We start from the raw sequence: 21,839 nt of genomic DNA on the forward strand, positions 1-21,839 counted from the left end.
GGCTCCAGGCTCTGAGCTGTCATCACAGAGCCCGATGCAGGGGTAGAATTCGTGAAGCACAAGATCATGACCCTAAGCCCAAGTCAAACGCTCAACCAACTGAGTCACCCAGACACCTCTAATTTATTCTATTTTTAAAGGAAATTTGCTTATTTTCATATATCTTTGCCAATTTTTTGTGTTATCAATTTAACCTGTTATTTATCACCTTATGCTTTTTTGGGTACCATCTGCAACCCCTTCCTCAGAAACCACTGGCTACAGACTCTTTACTCTGAAATATTGTAACATTTATGTATGTGTTTATTTTTACACACAAATTCCATCAATTCTATTGTTTTGCTTCTCTTTTGCAACTACATTTAATGCCATGGTCTACATATATAAACATCTATAATTTTTTGTTCCTCCTTATTTAAGTATCACATTTTATGACCCTTTGTTTTTTCAACTCCACCACCTACCCTAGGATGCAAGTGAAATTCCTTTCTTATAGCATCCTTCTGTGGTGGACAGGAGAAACTGCCATAGCCTTATATAAAGGCATGCTAATGAAAGGTCATTATGCATGACATCACCTGGGGATCCTGTTAAAATGCAGATTGAACTCAGTAGGGCTGGGATGAGGTCCAAAATCTGTATTTCTAAAAACTCACAAGTGATGCCCATGTTCCTGATCCTGGGATCATGCTGAGCAGCAAGAAGCTTTGGTTTTCCTTTTCACATGTTCTATTTTAAGTTGTACTTTCACCATGAGTTTCTATTTTTATTTAGCCCTTTAGGTTTCCCTGGAAATCTTTGATTTAGTTAACATTTGTACAGCGGTTTATACTTCATAAAGTATTTTAACACAAATTATCTTCTTCAACACACAGAACAACCCTGTGTTGTAGGGTGGCTTAGAGTTCTAAAATTCAAAATGTTTCCGTCTTGCCTGAGGTCATGGAATTAGAAAGGATGAGAAAAAGGTTCCTCCTTGGTTCTGTGTCTTTCTCCTAGGTTTTCTCTGCTGACATCGTTATCTCCGTTTCAGATGTAAAGGGAGCCCTTATCTCTTTCATCTAAACAAACAACACTATTCTAATTAGTCACATTTCCCACCTGAGCCAGGTTATCTTACCAAGCCTGGGTTCCATGCTCATTCAGGAGGTGGGATGAGATGATTGGCAGTCCCCCCAGAGCCACGTGTAGTGTGGGATGTCCCCTTCCCCCAAACGAGGGAAGGAGGGAGGGCTCTTCCCAGAAGAGTATTGAACAGAAAAACCAACATCTATCTGTTCTGTTTTACCTGCTGGTTTCCCAGCAAGCATACACACATGCCTGCGCTTCTGAAAACTCTCTGTTAACCTAATACATTGCTTTATAATTCACTCTGTCAAAGGGGAGATGGTCAGCAGTTACACTCAGGTACTACACTGAACTCCAAGGGCAAGTTCTCTGGATAGTCTATACTTCTTAATCAGGTTTGGAAATAATATCTCCTGGTTATATAATCATGGCACTACTCCTAATTTATAATGAAAGAAAAATCATGTACTCACAACAGTATCTCTCATTTGAAAAGTGCAAGTGGCATACTCTCTTCAACAGTCAAGAGAGGCATATTTTGCTGGACAGACTGGGGAACATGGACTACAGTGGCGTAAGTTTGTCAGTCAGTCCATATGCTTGCCCTCAGACTCTGCTCTCATCAAGGTTCTTCCTTGTCCCGTATCCTCCATGGACATGACCGAGAGAACCCCTGGAGCCTGCCCATTGGGGAGCTCTCTTGCTTTAGGTGCCCATGTTCTGTTGGCATTATATGGGGGGCTGACATTTGCTTTGGGGATTGAGCAATAAGAAGGCCCCTAGGCTTAAACTCACTTGAAACTTAATTCACCTTAAAATTTTAGTCAGCTCCCAGTTGATTAGGTTCCTGGGAATCCTGTTAGCTAAGAACTAATAGCAGAAATTTTATCAAATCTTTGAACCTTGTCCCAGCCATTACTGTTTCTGACCCTTGGTAAAGGAGTTGGGGCTCAGCAAGTCTTCCTAATTTGGGAAGACTGTAGCTTGTGGTAGTAAGGCAGAGCTCATCTCTTCCTGGTCCAGGCTGTATCACAGTCAATGGCACTTTATGGTGAGGGAATAATTATTGCCCCTTATATTTGAAAGAGGCCTAGAGGATCAAGCTAACCACCACCCCCCCCCCTTTAAATCTCTTTCCATCAATATTATTTTCTGTGCTTTCCCAATTCTTTGCCTTGGCTTGAATTAACTTTAGCTTGGGATAGCAAATTCAACTCTTGCAGTTCAACAGGGAAATAAATAATTCTGCAAACCTTAGAGGTCTTATATCTCTAGTTACCATTGGGAAGACTTTCTAACCAAATTTGTTTGTTCTTTTTTTCACTTTCAGATAGGACTGTACCAAAAGTTGAAGAAAGTAGGCAAGACAGCTTATTTCTTAACTTAAACAAAAACAAAAACAAAATGAAGGAAACAAAATCAAGTGCCTGAATGCTCTGTAGTCTGAGAACCAAAGGACAACTTAACCAAATACTTGGCTGTTAACTAGCCCTAGATTAAGATGTCCTCATTGCCCCAATTCTTCCACTCACTCATCAAGAACACCTTTTAGATTATGTCACTTGCAGTACCCACCTCTATCAAATTGTTGGGCAGAAGTGCAAGAAGGGAAACCCGGAAACAACAGATATTCATGATAGCTATTCTCAAGTTCTTCAGTTCTTTTATTGTTGTTGTTTTGCTCTCCATTTATCCTCATTACTCAGTTTTCCCCATTTGTCTATTTTCTCTGCTATATTTTTAAAAGCAGTTGTATCTTCTGAAGTGTTGTCAGTCTCCTTTCCTATTGAGAGTCGCTTCATTTTGTTAGTTTCCTCAGTGGCCAATGTAACCGTGTCTATTTCTGTAGAATGTATAGAGGAATAAATATCTTTTGAATCCAATGCCTGAGTTCAAGTCCTGTTTTAATAGCCTGGTGACAATCCTGGAGAAATACTTTAATTCCTCTTAATCTCAGTTTTCTAGAAAATGATACTATTACTACATTTTACGCCTTCTTTTCAGGTCTTTTGTAAGACTAGGTTCAAGTATGCATCATACCTGAAGGAAGTTTATAAATTGCAATTGTTCAAAAAATTCCAGTTCTCTTACTAAAATACTTGTATTATTGTTATTTATTATTTACTTTTCACCACCCTGAAATTCATACAATGCTAATTCCTCTCATCCTGAATACTTCTTCTTTCTGGTACTTTAAGACACTGCATTTATTTGAACAGCTCTTCCCCCACTCTATTATATCTTTTTTCCATTCATTCTTAGCTCAGTATGCTGACCCAGATTTTCCTTCCTCACTCTGATTATGACATGCCTTTGGACAGATTGTAAAGACATACCTGTTTTCATCACTAAGATTATACTCAACTTTCTTTTTATAAGAAGATGGCTTGGCCTGGTTCTCTTAGCACTGAAATGAAAGCATTTTTCTGACTACACATTAGAGTCAGGTGATTTCTTGAGCCTCCTCCAACCTATCCTCCCTGTTCGTAGTACCAACTATGTCTTCTCTGTGTTTCTAAATGAAAAGCACTCGGCAAATAGTTAACCCCGTTTGCTTCTTGCCAGAGTTCCATTTCATCTTTGAAGTCCTGGATCCAAGTCCCAGAACTATATGCAGTGTTTCCTGGAACAGCATTTTTTTTTTAAAAAATCAGATTATGATATCTTCTTTTTATGCAGTCCCTTCTTGAAGAAAATGACCAGCATTTGTATCCTTGGTTTGTTTGAGTTAAGTAAGGACAGTTTTCCCTGGATCCCTTTTTTTTCCTCTGGATATGGTTCCCAGAATAAGTACTGTCTCTTAATGAAAGCTTTTGGATGAGAATCTAGGTCTTAGGCCTCTGGACTAGATTTTTTTTCTTACTCAGAACCACGAGTTGGTTTCTATTTAAGCATTAGTGGGGGCTAAAGCCTTAATGAGTGGAGAAACATGTGGGTGTGCCCCGGAAACAATGACCAAGTTCATGAAAGTACATACTTCTAGAAAAGTCTAAGGAAGATTTTGTGACCAAACAAGTCACCTCCATAACAAAATATACCATAAATCATGGTCAGAGTAGTAAAATATCCTTTTGGCGAGGCGCTGCTAGAAATTCCAAGGAGACATCAGGAAACATCTGAGTGAACCATGTCGTCAGTGAAGTTTGGCTTGTTTTGGCACTAATTTTTTACTTGACTTGAGTTGTAGGAGGAACAGACGCCTTTGCACATTGCCTCTCGCCTTGGTAAGACAGAAATTGTCCAGCTGCTTCTACAACATATGGCTCATCCAGATGCAGCCACAACAAATGGGTACACACCCCTGCACATCTCTGCCAGGGAAGGCCAGGTAGATGTGGCATCAGTCCTCTTGGAAGCAGGAGCAGCTCACTCTTTAGCTACCAAGGTAAGGGGATGGCTCCATGACAACATGGACCGGGAAGGATCTGAGTCAGGATTCCTCTGTTCTACTATATAGAGTATCAAGAAAGGTAGATCTCCTTTAGGCCTCTGACTGCTTCCTATTTAAATATTTTAGATTCATTTTCTAAATCATCAAAGGGGATTGTGAAATTCCATACCATACCTTCAGTAAAGAGTGCTAGATTCCATCTTTCTAGTTAGATTTGTTTCTAATACAGGTATCTAGTGCTTTAACTGATATTATTTCCATAGAGCAAGGGCCACTTTCTCTTCTCTTTCCATCATAAAATGTATAATGTAGTCCCAAGAGAAAAAATATAAGATTCTCAAATACATTGAACTAGTATTACTAATGAAGAAAAAAATTGCATTAAATTGGCAATACTGCATTTGCTAAGAGTTTTAGTACTATCTAGAAGTTTACCTCACTTGATCTTGCAATTTTCTAACTGTGGTGTCAGCCAGTTATCATTCCCATTCGGCTCTCTAATATTTATAGGCTATATTCTTGCCTGGGTATGTACAGTCTCTAAATAGAGCTGTGCTAGAAAATCACGTTATTAGTTGTGTATTCTTTGTATATGCCAGCCCGAATTTGACTTATGTTCGGAGTTTCATGCCGGGGGAGAATAATTTTTCTCCACTTTATACATCCTATTTGAAATTCACTCTGTGGATGTGACTTAGAATAAAACACAAACACACTCAGCTAATCAGTGCTAAAGAAATTGGACGAGTACAGAAGAGTAGGGAAATGAGACAAGTTTAAAGCCTACCACAAGTGTGTTGTTTGCAAGGCAAAACAATTCCCATGAGTACCGCAGTGATTCATATTATTTAAAAGACATTTTCAATTTGCTCATAGTAAATAAGCATAAGTACTACATCTGAGGGAGAAGTATGAACTGGAGTAGTATTGTCGCATCTGTTGTACTAGCAGAAGGGGCAACTGCTAGCTATGACTTAATCTGGTTGCCTGTGGCATGTTTTCAATGTAAGAAATTGATACCTATTCAAATGCTGAAATCTGAAGAGTTGCCAGGAATTTAAAAGTCATTTTTTAGAAAAACCCAAACCCAGAAACTAAGCAACAAACTACTAATAGCAACAACAACCACCCAAGAGAGACTGGGTGACTGTCTCGTCAGATGAAGGTGGTAAATAATTTCAGGTATCTAAAATATAGAAATAGAGAATAAAATATGGTGCCTTCCAAAGTTGTTTAGGATTTCAAAAATATGTCTAGAGCAATAGTAAAGTGCAGCAGTCAAATGGAAGGGAATATTAAACTGACCAGTTTAACAGTGGAACTCACTGGGGTTCTGATGAATAGTTGACTCATCATCATTAAAGCTGTTGGAGTGTTTATACATATCAGAGGGTAAATGAAGTCCTGATGAGGTTAACATAGGGAAAGAAGGAATGTGTGACTTGAGATGCTTTCCAACCTCTATTTTGTGATTCTACATTAAAGATTCTATGTAGTTTTGTCTAGTAATAGGTTCCAAATTTATAAAGGGGCTGGATCACTCTTCCAGCAGGACTTTAAGGGTAAGGCATTTATTTTTCTTCCTTACCACATGGTTTTTTTCTCAAAGGATTCTTCTTCATCCTGATTGTCACGCCAACCATTGTGTGCATTGAGCGGACGGAGCACATTAACAGTAAATGTTGGCTTAAATGGGCTAGTGCAAGGAGGAGGAAATACTTCCTGTATTTGTCCCACACTTGGAGAAAGTGACAGACTCACTCTCCTCCAAGGACTTATTAGTGCCAAAGGGTTCAAAAAGAAATAAAAAGAAAAACAACATCTTAAAAGTAACTTGCGTGGTGACACTGTGAACGGGCAATATTGTTTCTGGGGAGATACTCTGTATTGCAACGAAGGCTTAAATGGTCCCAAGGATAAGCTATATCTTACACCACCTACCGCAGGCACATTTACTTTGTGTGTTGTACAGGCCCCGGTCAGCTTTAGAATTCTCCCACTCCACTGTAGTGCCAGAAGAGCATGTGGCTAGACTGTCTGGCCAAGAGGATGGATTTGAGATCATGGTGTAGGAACTGTGCCATCCTTGAGATCTGAGCCCAGCGACTTGGCTGTTTTTGTAACACACTGCTAATTACAGAGAATGGCATTAGTCAGGCACATAAGTCACTGAATCTATAAACATGGGTAAGAGAGCATTCTTTTAAAAAAGCTTTACACTGTGGCGGGTTTCAAAGTCTGATGTCAATCAGCTCAACATTGTGCCAGAAGTAGAAGTGTATTTTACAAAAGGAATTGGTCTTTTATACAGCGCAGGTCTTCTGGGAAAGGGGATAACAGGATGGGAGGTGCTTTTTAGTAGTGAACATTTTTTTCTCTGTCAGCCATTTATCCTGCTATTTCTGCAGAAGATACAAATCAACTGAATCACAATAATAATATTTTTTTTTACCATTGCTGCTGAAATATCCTAAAATTTAAATGAAGAAATTTGGAATTCAGGTATTATAAAGAGAAGGCAGCTATTGTCTCAGTCCTATTAATTTTAGAGACAAGAAAAAGCCAAGCTCCCCTCCACATCCTGCCCAACTCACTAACGAGAGCCATTTTAGGGACACTGGTAGCTTTTATAAATCCCAACCCCATAAAGTCAAATGTCAATTTCTAAGCCCTCAAAATAAAATTTGTTTTGTTCAGTCTATTAAGTCAAACTCTTGTGCATTAAATTTCCTTCTTTTTTTCTAGTCCTTGTTTGTGGCTCACAGATTTAATGCTTCTCATTATTTCTCCCAAATAGAGAGACCCAATATAGTTTGCTTAATATGTTAGCAAATAAAACAAGTTTTGTTAGGAGTCACAAAAATAAATATTACATTTTACTTTTGTTCTTCACATTCCAGAAAGGTTTCACTCCCCTGCATGTAGCAGCCAAGTATGGAAGCCTGGATGTGGCAAAACTCCTCTTGCAACGCCGTGCTGCCGCAGATTCTGCAGGGAAGGTAAAGGTTTTTACTAATACGTGACATTTTTCAATTAGCAATAATCGCGCCTCGGATAAACCTCATTGGCTACGATACTGCCACTGTGCAAAGCTAATATGTGACATTTTTATAACTCAGTCAAGTTGGAAGCTTTGGAGATCTGTGCTTCGGGATATTTTTCCCACTCTCCTGAAAGGAATATGAAAGCAACTGATGAAACTATGCCAAATAGACATGATGGCTTTCTGTCCGTGACCTGTCCACATACACACCAATTTAGAAGGCATTTAAAGCTGTGCCTCCAATGTATGTTCTTGTCACAGCAGGGCCCAGAACATCTCTAAATTTAGAACAGCCCTTGCAATGTTAATGTAGTAATTCTTGCATAGCATTTTAGACTTCTTTTTATGGTGGATATCAAGATAACCTGTGCTAATTTAAGCTCAACCAAGCGTTTTCAGTTTTAGCTAAGTTTCTAATATGAAAACCATTAGGCATTTATTTGATTTTTTTATTGACCATATTAATTAATTAACACGGACTTAATATACATCGGTTTCCATGCATTTTGGTAGCTTCAGGGCAGCTAACGCTAATTTATTAATGCTGAATTTAAACACACCCTTTACAGAATGGCCTTACCCCACTCCATGTTGCTGCTCATTATGACAACCAGAAGGTGGCACTGCTGTTACTGGAGAAGGGTGCTTCCCCTCATGCCACTGCCAAGGTGAGGACCGCAGACAAGGGTTTACAGATACAGGGTATAACTATAATCTGACCGCACGTGGGAATTTTTATTTTTTTAAATTTTAATTCCAATATAGTTAATGTACAGTGTTATATTGGTTTCATGTGTACAATATAGTGATTCAATAATTCCATAAATCACTCAGTGCTCATCATGACTAGTGCCCTCCTTAATGCCCATCACCTGTTTCACCCATCTCCCCTCTGGTGACCATCAGTTTGTTTTCCATAGTTAAGGGTCTGTTTCTTGGTTTGTCTCTCTCTCTCTCTCTCTCTCTCTCTCTCTCCCCCTTTTTTCCTTTGGTTGTTTGTTTTATTTCTTAAATTCCACACATTAGTGGAATCATATGTTATTTGTCTTTGATTTCGCTTAGCATAACACTCTCTACCTGCATCCATGTTGTTGCAGGGAATTTTTTTTAAACACATGCTATGGTATAATTGCAAGTAGTTCTAGTGATAGTAGCTTTTGATATTGACTTTTTAAAAAATTTTCTACCAGTTGCTTCCACAAAGTCGTTTAAGATTTTTTACCAGTCAGTATAGATTAAGCGGATGTGCCTACGAACCAATAGAGATGACTCTTATTGCCAACACTCTGTTTTAGAGACTGAAGTTTTGAATTTTGAGAAATGAAACCTCATAAAGGTAGATAGGTTTTTTCTTTTCCCCTGTAAACAGCGTGTTCTCCTATAACATATCCTTTGAATTGTTCATTCCTTTAGACTTCAATTTTTTCATTGTGGTATATGTAAGACTCTTTATTTCTTTTTCTTTAAATAGTTCATCCATGTCAACTATAACATACATCCTTTTAAGTCCCTAGGCTAGGAATTCCTTTTTGGTGTACATGTAGCACCAATTTCTGAGATGGTCCCAACTAAGACTTGTACCTACGGATAGGGCATCTTTCGCCATTGGAGCTGTCCCTTATTTACACTGAAAATACACATGACTGTCATATGATACATAAAGTAATCATTGTACCTTTCATTAATTCATTCGGCAAACATGTACTGAGGACATATTAGGATTTATTTAAAAAGAAAAAGTATTTATTTTGTTAGGAAAATAGTCATGTAATGTTAGATGACATAATAAAACAGCGCAACTACCGTTTATTAGCCAAGCACTGTGCCTACCACTTTACATGCAATATCTCATTTAAATTCATAATAATCCTTTGAGATTGGTGTCATAATAATCTCTATTTTACAAATAAAGATGCGATATTTGAATAGGTTAATTTGTTCAAAGTCACATGACTAAAAAGCAATGGAGCTAATATTTGGCCTCAAGCAATTTGACTTTAGAACCAGCACTCTTTTTTTTTTAAGTTTATTTGTTTATTTATTTACTTATTTATTTATTTAGGTAATCTCTACACCCATCATGGGCCTCAAACTCACAACCCCAAGATTAAGAGTCAGATGCCCAACCAACTAAGGCACCCAGGCGCCCCTAGAACCAGCACTCTTAACCACTAGGTCCACTGTGTCCCAAAGCAGTAGAGAGAGAATTAGTCTACTTCTATTATACAAATATGTACTCACATGTCTATTTAAATTACATAGTTATACATATATAATAAAATGGGATACATTATATAAAAAGTATACTCTGTATAATATTATATATTTCATATATAATTATGTTACATATAAATATACACAACTTTGTACATATAACTACACATATGTCTACATATATATTTATACATTACATATGTATGCATATTTTATTGGTACAAATATACACTAACAATAAAATACTTAAACTATCAAAAAAGGAGGACAAATATTGATAATTATGCCTATCATTCTTATTCCTTGATACTCTTTTCTTAGTAATCTCATCAATTCTGTATTTATTTGATGTCTTTCTTCCTGCTAGATTATAAATACTTGAAGACAGTAATTATGTAATATTCATTTACATATTCCTGAATTACCTCATACAGTATTATGTGGGTTCTCAATACATTTAAATGAAAGAATGAAGGCTAAGAAACTATTTCAATGGAATAAAAAATATCTGCTCACTTAACATGCCAGCATTTTTTTCATGAACTTTCCAGGCTGGCCATTATCAACATAGATATGAAAGATTTCATCAATACCCAACAATACTTTAACTCTTCCTATGTATAAAGAAAGGATTGTGGTAAAACATTGTTCTCCTCCCACAAGAGACTCTCAATCTACTTGGGAGAGAAGATCTAAATTATAAAATAATCTGTATGGTTTTGCCAGAGAGACAAATATATCCCTGATCTCTAGCCTCTATGGTGTATGATCTTAGCCACATGCATGGAGTCCAGAAGACCAGGTAGAGCAATCCTCTGCTCCAGAGTTCACAGTAGGATGGGTGTTCAGGAGACTCCTCTGGTATCTTCCACTCATCCACCCCAGCCTGTCAATGAGCATGAGTCCTCTGGGACTACTCCAAAAAGGCTTCTTGGTTTGGACCCTCACTCCCATCTCCCCCTTTTTTTTTAAATTTTTTAATGTTTATTTATTTTTGAGGGGGAGAGAGAGAGAGAGAGAGAGTGAGCATGAGCGGGGGAGGAACAGAGAGAGAGCGGGAGACACAGAAGCTGAGAGAGAGAGAGAGAGAGAGAGAGAGAGACAGTAAGCATGAGCGGGGGAGGAACAGAGAGGGAGAGGGAGACACAGAAGCTGAAACAGGCTCCAGGTTATGAGCCGTCAGCACAGAGCCCGACATGGGGCTCAAACCCATGAACCATGAGATCATCACCTGAGCTGAAGTCGGAGCTTAACCGACTGAGCCACACAGGCACCCCTCCCATCCCCACTTTTGACTATTCACTGCAACCACCTGTCCCAGCCACAGACATAATCTCTTGGGCCTTAGAATCTGTTTGCTTCTTTCTACCAGGGCCCAGAGCTTTTCTTAGTTTTTATTGGATTTTTTTTTTTAGTTATTTGATTCCAAAAAATGTCACTGTACATGAAGTATGAGGGCTCTTCAGATCTTTTAGGTCAAGTATCTACTGGACAGTCAGATCTCTTATATTGTCAAAATTGACACTCTCTTTGATGATCTCTTATGTTGTTTTGATAAAACCTGCTGTTCTCATCCACATAAGTCTCTGACTTCCTAACCTTGGTAAATTTATTCTGATAATTCATCTAATTTGCGTAGAGCCTATGTGCAGGGATGGGAGATGTTTGGATGGAAGAAAATATACTACAGTGCCAAAAAAATACTAAATTTATATGGTCCATAAAAATTTATGTGTCCTTTAAAGGAGCTCTTGGTTCTAAGTGCTATGTTCTAGAACACTGAAGCATCTGGGACCTACGATAATATCATGAAAAGGCTTCTAAGGAGAGTTGCCAGATTTCCTCAGCAGCTGAAAGGGAAATATCACTTATTTGAACTGAAAGAGGCCTACTTTTACTTGGAGAAATGGGGGGCAGAGTAGGTAGATAACATAGGACATTGAGGAACAAGATTCGATGATGGCATATAAAGACATTTAAATTCTGAAAACTACTTTTTATTTTTTGGTTCCCTTTGCAGTTAGGCTTCAGGAAATAACATAACCTAAAATGACCTCTTATGATAAACTCACAAGAAGCAATTGATCGTTATGCGGCCTTTACCTTCGTTATAACACAGTTAATGTCAAAACCACCATTTTTAGTTTCTATTACACATTTTTCATGGAAAATTCTACCAGAAAAAGAAAATTCTACCTTTGAAAAAAGAAAAGGAAAGGGAACAATATAGGTTCCAGACTTACATTTGTTCCATGGGTCTGTTTGTTGTTTCTTTTAACCAAGTATAGGGTTTCAGGTATAGCTCTTGTCAGCAAAGTCTGAATTCCTCTGGTCCTCTCTACAAACTCCCACATAAAACTAGTAGCCTCATATGTCTATTTTTGAGCTCACAGGTTATAGAGGCAATGGGAGATCTAGGATTTTACCTGTCCACAGGATTAATATAAGCTAGTTTTGTTTTTTTTAAATATCTTTTCCATTAGAATGCAACCGCTTAAAGACAGGGATTGTATCTTGTCCACCTTTATATCCTCACACTCTGCCTGGCATGTGCTAGCTACTTACTAAATAGCTATTGAATAAGTAAAAAGTACAATCCAGCTAGAAGCATAGTCTCAGGAATGTTATAACAAATATACAATATAAAATATACAATATAAAATTCCATTTTATTCTGTACTATTAAAACTGTACCTGAAGCATAGCATTTAGTTCTGGGTAGCACAGTTCAAGACCAGTGTTGACAAACTAAAATCAGTCCAGAACAGATCCTCCTTAATGGAGAGGTCTGGAGATGGGGCTTCTATCAGGAATAGTTGAAGGACTGGGGAAGTTTAACCTGGGAAAGAAGAGTAAAGGGAGACATGAAAACCATCTCTAGGTATTTAAAGGACAGTCATAGGGAAGAGGAACCTGGCTTATTTTATGTTGCTCTGCAGGAGACAACCTATATTATAAAAAGAGATGTTAAGCTTTGGGGTTTTTGTATCTATACCTGTCTTACAGTAGAATGGGTGCCTTTTGATGTTGGTTGTAAAGATACGAGTGGGTGTTGTTGGATGGGAACTTTAATGGGTAAGAATCTAGATCTACTGTAAACTCACTTTTTAACTTTTCTATTGATTAGAGATTCTTATTTCCTATTGAATATATATTCCTACTTGAATATATATGCAAAGATATATATTAAGGCAAGTGTCAAACTTACGATGTATATATGTTTTTGTTTTTGTGTTTTGTTTTTTTGTTTTTTGTTTATAGAATGGCTATACTCCTTTACATATTGCTGCCAAGAAGAATCAAATGCAGATCGCTTCCACACTCCTGAACTATGGAGCAGAGACTAACATTGTAACAAAGCAAGGAGTAACCCCACTCCATCTGGCCTCACAGGAGGGGCACACGGATATGGTCACCTTGCTTCTGGATAAGGGAGCCAATATTCACATGTCAACTAAGGTATTCTGTTTTTGCCTCTTGTTTTAGCCAAGAGTCTCTCAGATGAGTGTAAAGAGAAACCAATCAAAGATAACGTGTAAAAAAAAATGGGGGATATATTAAAAGGAAATAGAGATATCTTATAGAATTCAAGGACAGTAACAGTCGAGTCTTCCGATGAACAAGAAACCACAAGGAAGCAAGAAGCGGACTCTCTGCCTATATGGCTACATTTCTGAATCTTGACTTTTCCCTGTGAGTCAGTTTCATTTACCTGTCTCTGCAGATCTACTTTCTCTGCTTCTCTGTGTTTTGTGAGCAAAGTGATGACCCCATAGCTCCGAAGAGGTAACATCACTTCAGTTTAAGAAGTCAATCCAGATTGCCATAGTACCTGCTGGTCATAATCCCAAATTTCAGAGAGAGACAGTAAGAGTGAGGGATACAGAGAGAGGTGACAGTTCTCTGGGATCTGGCCCAAACAACTGCTTCTAAGCTGTTGGTCCATGGCCACTACCCAAGCCATTCTGGAGCCTGATTGACATCAGAGGCACCTGAGAGGTTGGGGGGTGGGGACAAGGAACTCGCTAGAAGTCTGTATAGCCAACTTCAGCCTAGCCTGGGTAGTTGTGGTGGTGGTGGCCAGGGAATTAGTGTTTTTAATAAAGAACTGCAGTCATTTAAGCCTTTCCCCAGAAAATGGCTCCTGAGGACAAGCACATTAACTGTAATAGAGCAACAGTTAGGAAGAAGAGGAAAAGATACTATTCAAATATGAAAATATTTGGACTTTACAAGTACATGTCTGTCTATACATCTCCCTCTTTCTCTCTCTATATATATCTATAACTCAACCTACCTACCTGCCTGCATACCTACCTACCTATCTATTTAATGTATAGTAAAACATTATACTTACATATACTCCCCTGGAGCCAGCTGCTGAGAAACTAAAAGTTGAAGCCTATGTTTATAAGTCAGTTCATCATTTATATATTTATTTTTATTTTTTTAAGTTTATTTATTTATTTGAGAGAGAGAGAACAAATTCCAAGCAGGTTCCGTGTTGACACAGCACAGAGCCTGATGCAGGGCTCTGAACCCACGAACTGTGAGATCATGACCTGAGCTGAAATCAAGAATCAGACATTTAACGGACTGAGCCACCCAGGTGCCCCAAGTTAGCTCATCATTTAGATCTCTTAATGCTTTACGTAAGACAAGTTATAGGTTTAGTGAAAATTAAGTTTCTTAGGATTTTTCACAAACGCACAAATACAGTGTTTTCTACATCTCACCGTTGAGCTAATTAATGCTTTTGGAGACTCAGTTGTAAATTGGTCTTAATAACATTTATCAATACGTTATGTAGCATTATGTCCTTTAGAAATAACTATGAAAAAGACAGTTGTCTTGAATGCCTCTAGAGTCCTTTTCTGTGTCTTTATCACTCAGAAATGCTCCAGTAAATCCCTTACCCTTATACACTTCTCTGTTCTCTATCTAAAGTCCTCACAGATCCTTTTTTATAGTCAGAAATAATTATAGAGTTAGCTCTCCAAAAGATATTTTTTTTTTTATATTTTAACATGAATGAACATGATTAAGCCTTACATTCAATGTACCAGCTGTCATTACAGTCTGGGGCATGGATTTCCTTGTGGTCATCTAAACCATGCCATTCAGGTGGTCATTTACCTACTGGGGATATTCTCACTATGAGACCAATAGTAGAATACTTCATTTAACATCAGTATATGAAGAGGGCAGAGAGTTTTTATTGTCCATTAAAAACAAATATGCATTTGAAAATAAACACAAGAAATCCATAAGCAAAATTTTGCTACTCAAGCAAAATTTTGAGTAGAATGAAATTCTAGGCATTTCATGAAACTGATCATGCAATGCTTCTGATACTGCTATTTTTAATTTGTAAAAATGGTGTACTCGTATCTGGAATCAGTTAACTATGTACTCTCTGATAGTATTCTTCTAAACGTATTACTTCCTTTGAGGGAGTTTTATCAGTCAGTCAGTGAATATTTATGAATATTTTTGAGTTGCATACTTCACAGTGAAGAAATATTTTCAATTTTGAACCACAAACTAATTATGTTATCTTCATAACAATGATTTCAATATTAGATTTGAGTGCTGTCCTAAATGAAGATATGATGTATTTGTCACTAGAATAAAACTTTAGGGAATACGCTTATATGTATCTTAATAATAATACAATATATAGAATCTATCTATAAAAATATAACCTTACCCTTAGGTTGGTATTATAATGAGCTAATGCAACTGCAGGTAAAAAGCAAAGCCAATAATACATTTTTCTAAAGCTTTTGAAACATGCATATATTCTTTTGCTATTCAAGACCAACTGAAATCAATAATTTCATACTCTCCAAATGATTACTTCTCAATAAGAACTAAAATATAGAAATTATATTACATTTCTTATCCAGTCACCATGTGATAATGAAAACACAGTTGTAGAGTCCACTAGTGCATCTCAGGAAATAAGTTCCTCTTTTTGAAAAGAAGTCCTTCAACATCTTCTATTTTCTTGATTTATTAGAAAAGTTTTCATAATTTGATTTAGGTATGCAATTTTATCATAAAAAAGTGTAGAGGATTCTCATCTTGGCTGTTAGTTTGCAATCTTATATTGTAGAAAATCTATTCTGCAAATAGTATAGAAAACAGCAGATACATTTGACATGCCATTTAAAATATCTTTGAGATAGTTGATGATCATTTCCCTTTGTAGTCACTTCAATGACATTTTAAAAGACCAATTGTGTCCATAAAGAGAAATATTTTTATGTTTGCTCTTTTCATATGAAGAAACTCAAAATGAGGAAGAATCTTCTGTTTTGTCCTTATATTCATGTTGTTCAAAATTTAGGACCGTATAGTATTTGTTTAGAAGGACATTTTGGGGCACCTGGATGGCTCAGTCAGTTAAGCATCTGACTCTTGATTTCTGCTCAGGTCATGGTCTCATGGTTCATGAGTTCAAGCCCCGCATCGGGCTCTGTGCTGACAGTGGGCAGCCTGCTTCTCTCTTTCCCTGGCTTTCTCTGCCCCTCCCCAACTCGCCCTTTCTCTCTCTCTCTCTCTCTCTCAAAACAAACAAATAAACTTTAAAAAAAGTCCTCTTTTTTCAAAGTTTATTTATTTTGAAAGAGAGAAAGAGCGAGAGTGGAAGTGGAGGAGAAACAGAGAAAAAGGGAGAGACAGAGAATCCCAAGCAGGCTCCACACTGTCAGGGCAGAGCCCGACATGAGGTTTAAACTCCCCAAATGTAGGGGCGCCTGGGTGGCGCAGTCGGTTAAGCGTCCGACTTCAGCCAGGTCACGATCTCGCGGTCCGTGAGTTCGAGCCCCGCGTCAGGCTCTGGGCTGATGGCTGTGGGCCTGGAGCCTGTTTCCGATTCTGTGTCTCCCTCTCTCTCTGCCCCTCCCCCGTTCATGCTCTGTCTCTCTCTGTCCCAAAAATAAATAAACGTTGAAAAAAAAAATAAATTAAAAAAAAAAAAATAAACTCCCCAAATGTGAAATCACAAAATTAAGAGTTGGATGCTTACCCAACTGGGCCACCAGGCACCCCAAGAAGTGAGCACATTTTAATGCAAAAGGTCTATTTTCCATCTCATCCTGATGGTTTATAGAACTCAAAGCTGAGCTCAGCCAAAACTATAAGGATTTCAAAGCCCCAGGCCTCAAATAAAAAAACTTCTCTCTAGTTGGAGAGTGTTTTTCTCTCTGTACATTTATTTTTTTAATTTTGTTTTTTAAAGGTCAGAGGACTTGTCCATTTCTAGGAGTATTCCCTGGCTAGAGATCATGAATTTTCAAGAACATGGCTTAGCTGTCTCAACCTAACCTGACTGCAAATCCATGGTCAGGGGAGGCTGGTCGATTCTAATTGGATGTGAATTGGGAAAGTGGAGGTGGGGGTGGGAGTAGGGGTGGGCAGGTGGATGGGGGCTGACAACTCAGAACATAAACTACCTCAGTATACAGCTGCAGGATGTACAGGAAGAGGATGAATATCCCAGGTATTTGAGCAATAGTAGGGGGAGAGAAACATGGAATGAATATACTGCTAACTAGCATACAGGGAAGAAACTTTTGTTCACTGATATATTCAAATACTTACAACACTTCATGGCATATGAAAGGTAGTCAGAAAATACCCATTAAATACACAAATGATTTAGGATTTAAAGGGATTCTTTTAATGTCAATTTTGTTTGTTAGAAACTACTTGCACGTGTAGTGAGGCTGCCAGATTGTGGCATTGACTTAATAAACCAGTTTTTCCCTCTTCTTTCATCTTGTATTAATTCATAACTGTACTTTAATTGCATATACAAATAATCAAAATATTTACTTGATGTGTATATGCCAAACATTTTACATTGAGCTGGCCGATTTATGGTGCTGTATATAAATGATGGGGTCACGGGGCGCCTGGGTGGCTCAGTCGGTTGAGCGTCCGACTTCGGCTCAGGTCATGATCTCACAGTCTGTGGGTTCGAGTCCCGCATCAGGTTCTGTGCTGACAGCTCGGAGCCTGGAGCCTGCTTCCGATTCTGGGTCTCCCTCTCTCTCTGCCCCTCCCCCTCTCATGCTCTGTCTCTCTCTGTCTCAGAAATAAACATGAAAAAAATTTAAAAAAATGATGGGGTCACTTTTTAGTTAGTATTTAGAGGAAACTCCAAGATTGTATACTATCCTTGGTACTGGAGAAAACTGTTCTCAACTCATTTCCTGTAACCTTGTACATTTTTTACATTGAGACGATATTTTATTGATGAAAATACAGATTATTGCTACAGTTATAAAGTAGAAGTTGGTTGACTGATTATTTAAGGGAATAATTTCAGCAGGTGGCACAGATGGATTTGAAATGAATGTTGGGGCGCCTGGGTGGCTCAGTCGGTTACGTGTCCGACTTCAGCTCAGGTCATGATCTCACAGTCCGTGAGTTCCAGCCCCACATCGGGCACTGTGCTGACAGCTCAGAGCCTGGAGCCTGTTTCAGATTCTGTGTCTCCCTCTCTCTCTGACCCTCCCCCGTTCGTGCTGTGACCCTGTCTCAAAAATAAATAAACGTTAAAAAAAAAATGAATGTTGTTTGGAAGCTTATTAGCTGAGTTATTTTAAGCACATTATAATATAATATAAATACATCATATATAATATAAATATTTAAGTACATTATAAGTACCCAAATGTAGAAAATGTAATTTGTTATTGAAAGTGTTGATTAACTTAGAGAATATGTCATAAATGGAAAGACATATTAACTTTGAGGGTTTGTCTTAGATATCAAAAGTTGCAGGTTCTGGGAGACCCTGTGAATTTTCTGGGATTTTTTTTAACAGCTATGACATTATAGATGATGAAATATATTTTCTTTTCCAAATATACCCATTTGCTTCCCTTCTCTCTCTAGAGTGGACTCACATCTTTACACCTTGCAGCCCAGGAAGATAAAGTGAATGTTGCTGACATTCTTACTAAGCATGGGGCTGACCAGGATGCTCACACAAAGGTAAAGCAAATCACCTTGAATAGTGTGACAGGTTCTGAACTGGATGGCTCCCAGTAGCCCCCATTTAGGTCACCCAAGTCCAAGCCCCTCTCCTCAAAAGTCCATTCTGAATTAATTATGACTCTGTTTTGCTCACAAATCTATAACGGTTCTCCAGTTTTGCTGGAATCAAGTCTAAATGGAGATGGTGATATCAGGACCCTTTAAAACAGTGCTGGCTCAAGTCCACCCTCTCTCCCTTATTGCTTCTGCCAGTCAAGGTGACTTTGCTGTTTTCTTCCTGTGCTTACTTGCCTCCAAGCCCTTGGTCTTAAACTGGCTTTTCCTTCTCTATGCCATGAAACTTTTCAAGCCCACCTAAGCTACATTTTTCATGTATCTCTTCCACATCCGGCTATCAGACTCCATCTCTCATCTGTTTTCAGATTCAGTTATTTGTGTCTCTCTTGGGCCTTTGTCAGATGAAGTCACACACATGTCTAATTCCCTTTGCTGAAGTTCCATGTGCTCCGGGATCTGCTTCAGTCCATATTTGTATCCACAGAAAGTGTCAGTAATCTGCTAAGTAATACTTACACAGTGGAATAGAATTTCTACCCATCATACCATAGTTGAAATTCTACCTAATCCCTCTCTCCTTGAGTATTAACCATTAAGAGTACTTATTTATTTGTCTGTCTGTTTGTTTGTTTGTTTGTTTATTTATTTTAGCTTGGTTACACTCCTTTAATTGTGGCCTGTCACTATGGAAATGTGAAAATGGTCAACTTTCTTCTGAAGCAGGGTGCGAATGTCAACGCAAAAACCAAGGTAAAATATGTGTACTCATTTTTATTTTCTATAAGCAGAAAGCTTCTGCCTTGTGGACACTTCACTAGCTCACCATTGCTACAAATGTACTTTTTTCTTTTTAGTTCTTCTGAAGTGATTTTGAATAAGCAATATAGTTTTGTACAATTGTTTGAGACTTTTCATTCTCATAACCTTTGACAGCCAGGTAGGTTAGCTTCAGAACTACTTTTATTGTAGAGTTAAAGTAGCTCATATCCAGTTAACAATTTACCGCAGAATACAATAAAAGCCTGTTAGAACACTTTGATATTCTGGCTGATTCTTCATGTTGTTTCAAGGCCTTGGCCTGCCTTCCTGTCACCCCCTCTTTCCACATGAATAAATGTAGACATGCAGCCTAGACCCTGAGCCTTTCATTTAAAAAAAAAAAAATTAAACTAATATTTATTAAATGCAAGCTGTGAGTCACATATACATTATATATGACTTTATTTATATTAAATCATTTAATCCCTAAATAACCTCATAGTCAGATGCTAGTCCTATCTCCATTTTACACTGTGAATTTAAATAACTTATCGAAGGCCACAGAGTATATATTGGAAGAATTGGAATTCATACTCGGACAGTCTGCCTCAGGGCCAAAGCTCTCAAAGCTATGGTATAATGATCTAACTTCTACATCGCTATAGGTCATTAATGTCAACTCACTGTACCTAAAATCTTATCAGTCATCATTCAGTCTCCTACCTGACACTTATTCCATGCTATGAAATCCTTCTCTTGAGTTCTCTCACCTAGTCATCCTTTTCCTTGTTTTCGAGTCTCTATATTGTGACTTGAACTAAGTTACCACTTCATAACTTCCCTACAACTAAACTAGCTTATCAGTGCTTCACTTTCTCACAACAGTATTTTCCTATACTACGTCCTGTGAATAGCAATAGTGCTTCCCTTTTAAATGTGCGTGTACAACATTTTTATTAGCAGTACATACCTCTAAATCTCTGTGTTTTTATTGGTGACGCATGATAAAAGGTTGGGTATGTTCTAACCACCTCTTCTTCACCCTTAAGGGAAGGATCTCGCCCTCTAAATACAGAGGATATAGCTGAACACAGGACACTCAATATCATGTAAACTTTAAATCCATTGTATTTCACTTAAAAAATGTTTATTACCCTGTGATACCTTTCGCTTGTTTCTCCCAACTCCCCACCCCCTGCCTCTAGCAACCATTAATTTGTTCTCTGTATCTATGAGTTTGGATTTTGTTTTGTTTAGATTCCGCACAGAAGTGAAGTCATATGGTGTTTTCTTTCTCTAACTTATTTCACTTAGAATGTTGCCCTCCAGGTCCATCCATGTTGTCGCACATGACAAGATTTCATTCATTTTTATGGCTGAATGATTTACATTGTGTGTGTGTATATGTGCAATTGTATTTATTTATTCATTCATCCATTGATGGGCACTTAGTTTGCTGCATATCTTAGCTATTATAAATAATGTTGCAATGAACACGGGGGTGCAGATATCTTTTTGAGTTCATGTTTTAGTTTTCTTATAAATACCCAGAAGTGGAATTTCTGAACCATATGGTAGTCCTATTTTTAATTTTTTGAGGAACCTCCATACTGTTTTCCATAGTGGTTGCATCAGTTTACATCCCCACCAATCCCACCAACTCTGTCACATTTGGACTATCACGTGGTAATGCTTAGTAAGGCAATGGTGCGTAAGGCCTGGGTTGCAAGTTCTCAAGGATAATGCAGAGCTGACCTGAGCCCAGATGTTTTTTCTAGTGGCAACTGAAAAGTCCTACTCAGCAAAACAAGGTTGGAGCATGACACCATACTTCCAGGCACTCAAATTGTTTCAAGGGAAAGAGAAGTGAATAATATAGCTACTGCTACGATGGCTAATATAACTTGCAGCTCCAGGTTCTTTGGTCCAAAGAAATATGTAATTACATGTTTGTTCATTTAAGTTTATATATCAGAAATTCTTTATTGCAGCTATGTGAGTGGGCTCGACTAAATTAGTGTGAGCGCATTCAAGAGTTTTCAAAGTCATCGTTCAAAGATGCTAATAATTAGAAATGTAAGTTTTGGAAGTTAGTCTTTTTATATCCTCTTAGAAGCAGAAGCACAATCATGTCTGTACATAAGCATATTTACAAATGAAAAATAGTTGTTTTTAAAATCATAACTACTACTATTGATATTTAAGATTCAAAACTTCTCATGTGACTCTGGGAGGAACAGCTGCTGCCTAGATTTTGAGCAGTTCTGGACTTTTCATGAAATTGTACTTAGAGAT

General features: G+C 37.8%; 1 protein-coding gene and 1 pseudogene across 2 annotated transcripts in view; one reads left to right on the plus strand and one right to left on the minus strand.

Moving 5' to 3' along the window:
- The window catches only part of ANK2 (ankyrin 2), a 243,421-nt gene that overhangs the window by 132,483 nt on the left and 89,099 nt on the right, over window positions 1–21,839 (plus strand). For both annotated transcript variants that reach the window (XM_047090905.1, XM_047090906.1), the window contains 6 exons: window positions 4,256–4,453; window positions 7,360–7,458; window positions 8,072–8,170; window positions 12,978–13,175; window positions 18,627–18,725; window positions 19,437–19,535. In XM_047090905.1, the coding sequence (XP_046946861.1) occupies window positions 4,256–4,453; window positions 7,360–7,458; window positions 8,072–8,170; window positions 12,978–13,175; window positions 18,627–18,725; window positions 19,437–19,535 (792 nt within the window). The remainder of the gene's footprint in view (window positions 1–4,255; window positions 4,454–7,359; window positions 7,459–8,071; window positions 8,171–12,977; window positions 13,176–18,626; window positions 18,726–19,436; window positions 19,536–21,839) is intronic.
- Window positions 7,341–7,553, minus strand: LOC124521505 (uncharacterized; annotated as a pseudogene).

Source organism: Lynx rufus, unplaced genomic scaffold (assembly GCF_022079265.1).
Source record: "Lynx rufus isolate CCGP_SWC_20201006 ecotype Redwood Valley unplaced genomic scaffold, mLynRuf1.p SCAF_3, whole genome shotgun sequence".
NCBI classification, from domain to species: domain Eukaryota; kingdom Metazoa; phylum Chordata; class Mammalia; order Carnivora; family Felidae; genus Lynx; species Lynx rufus.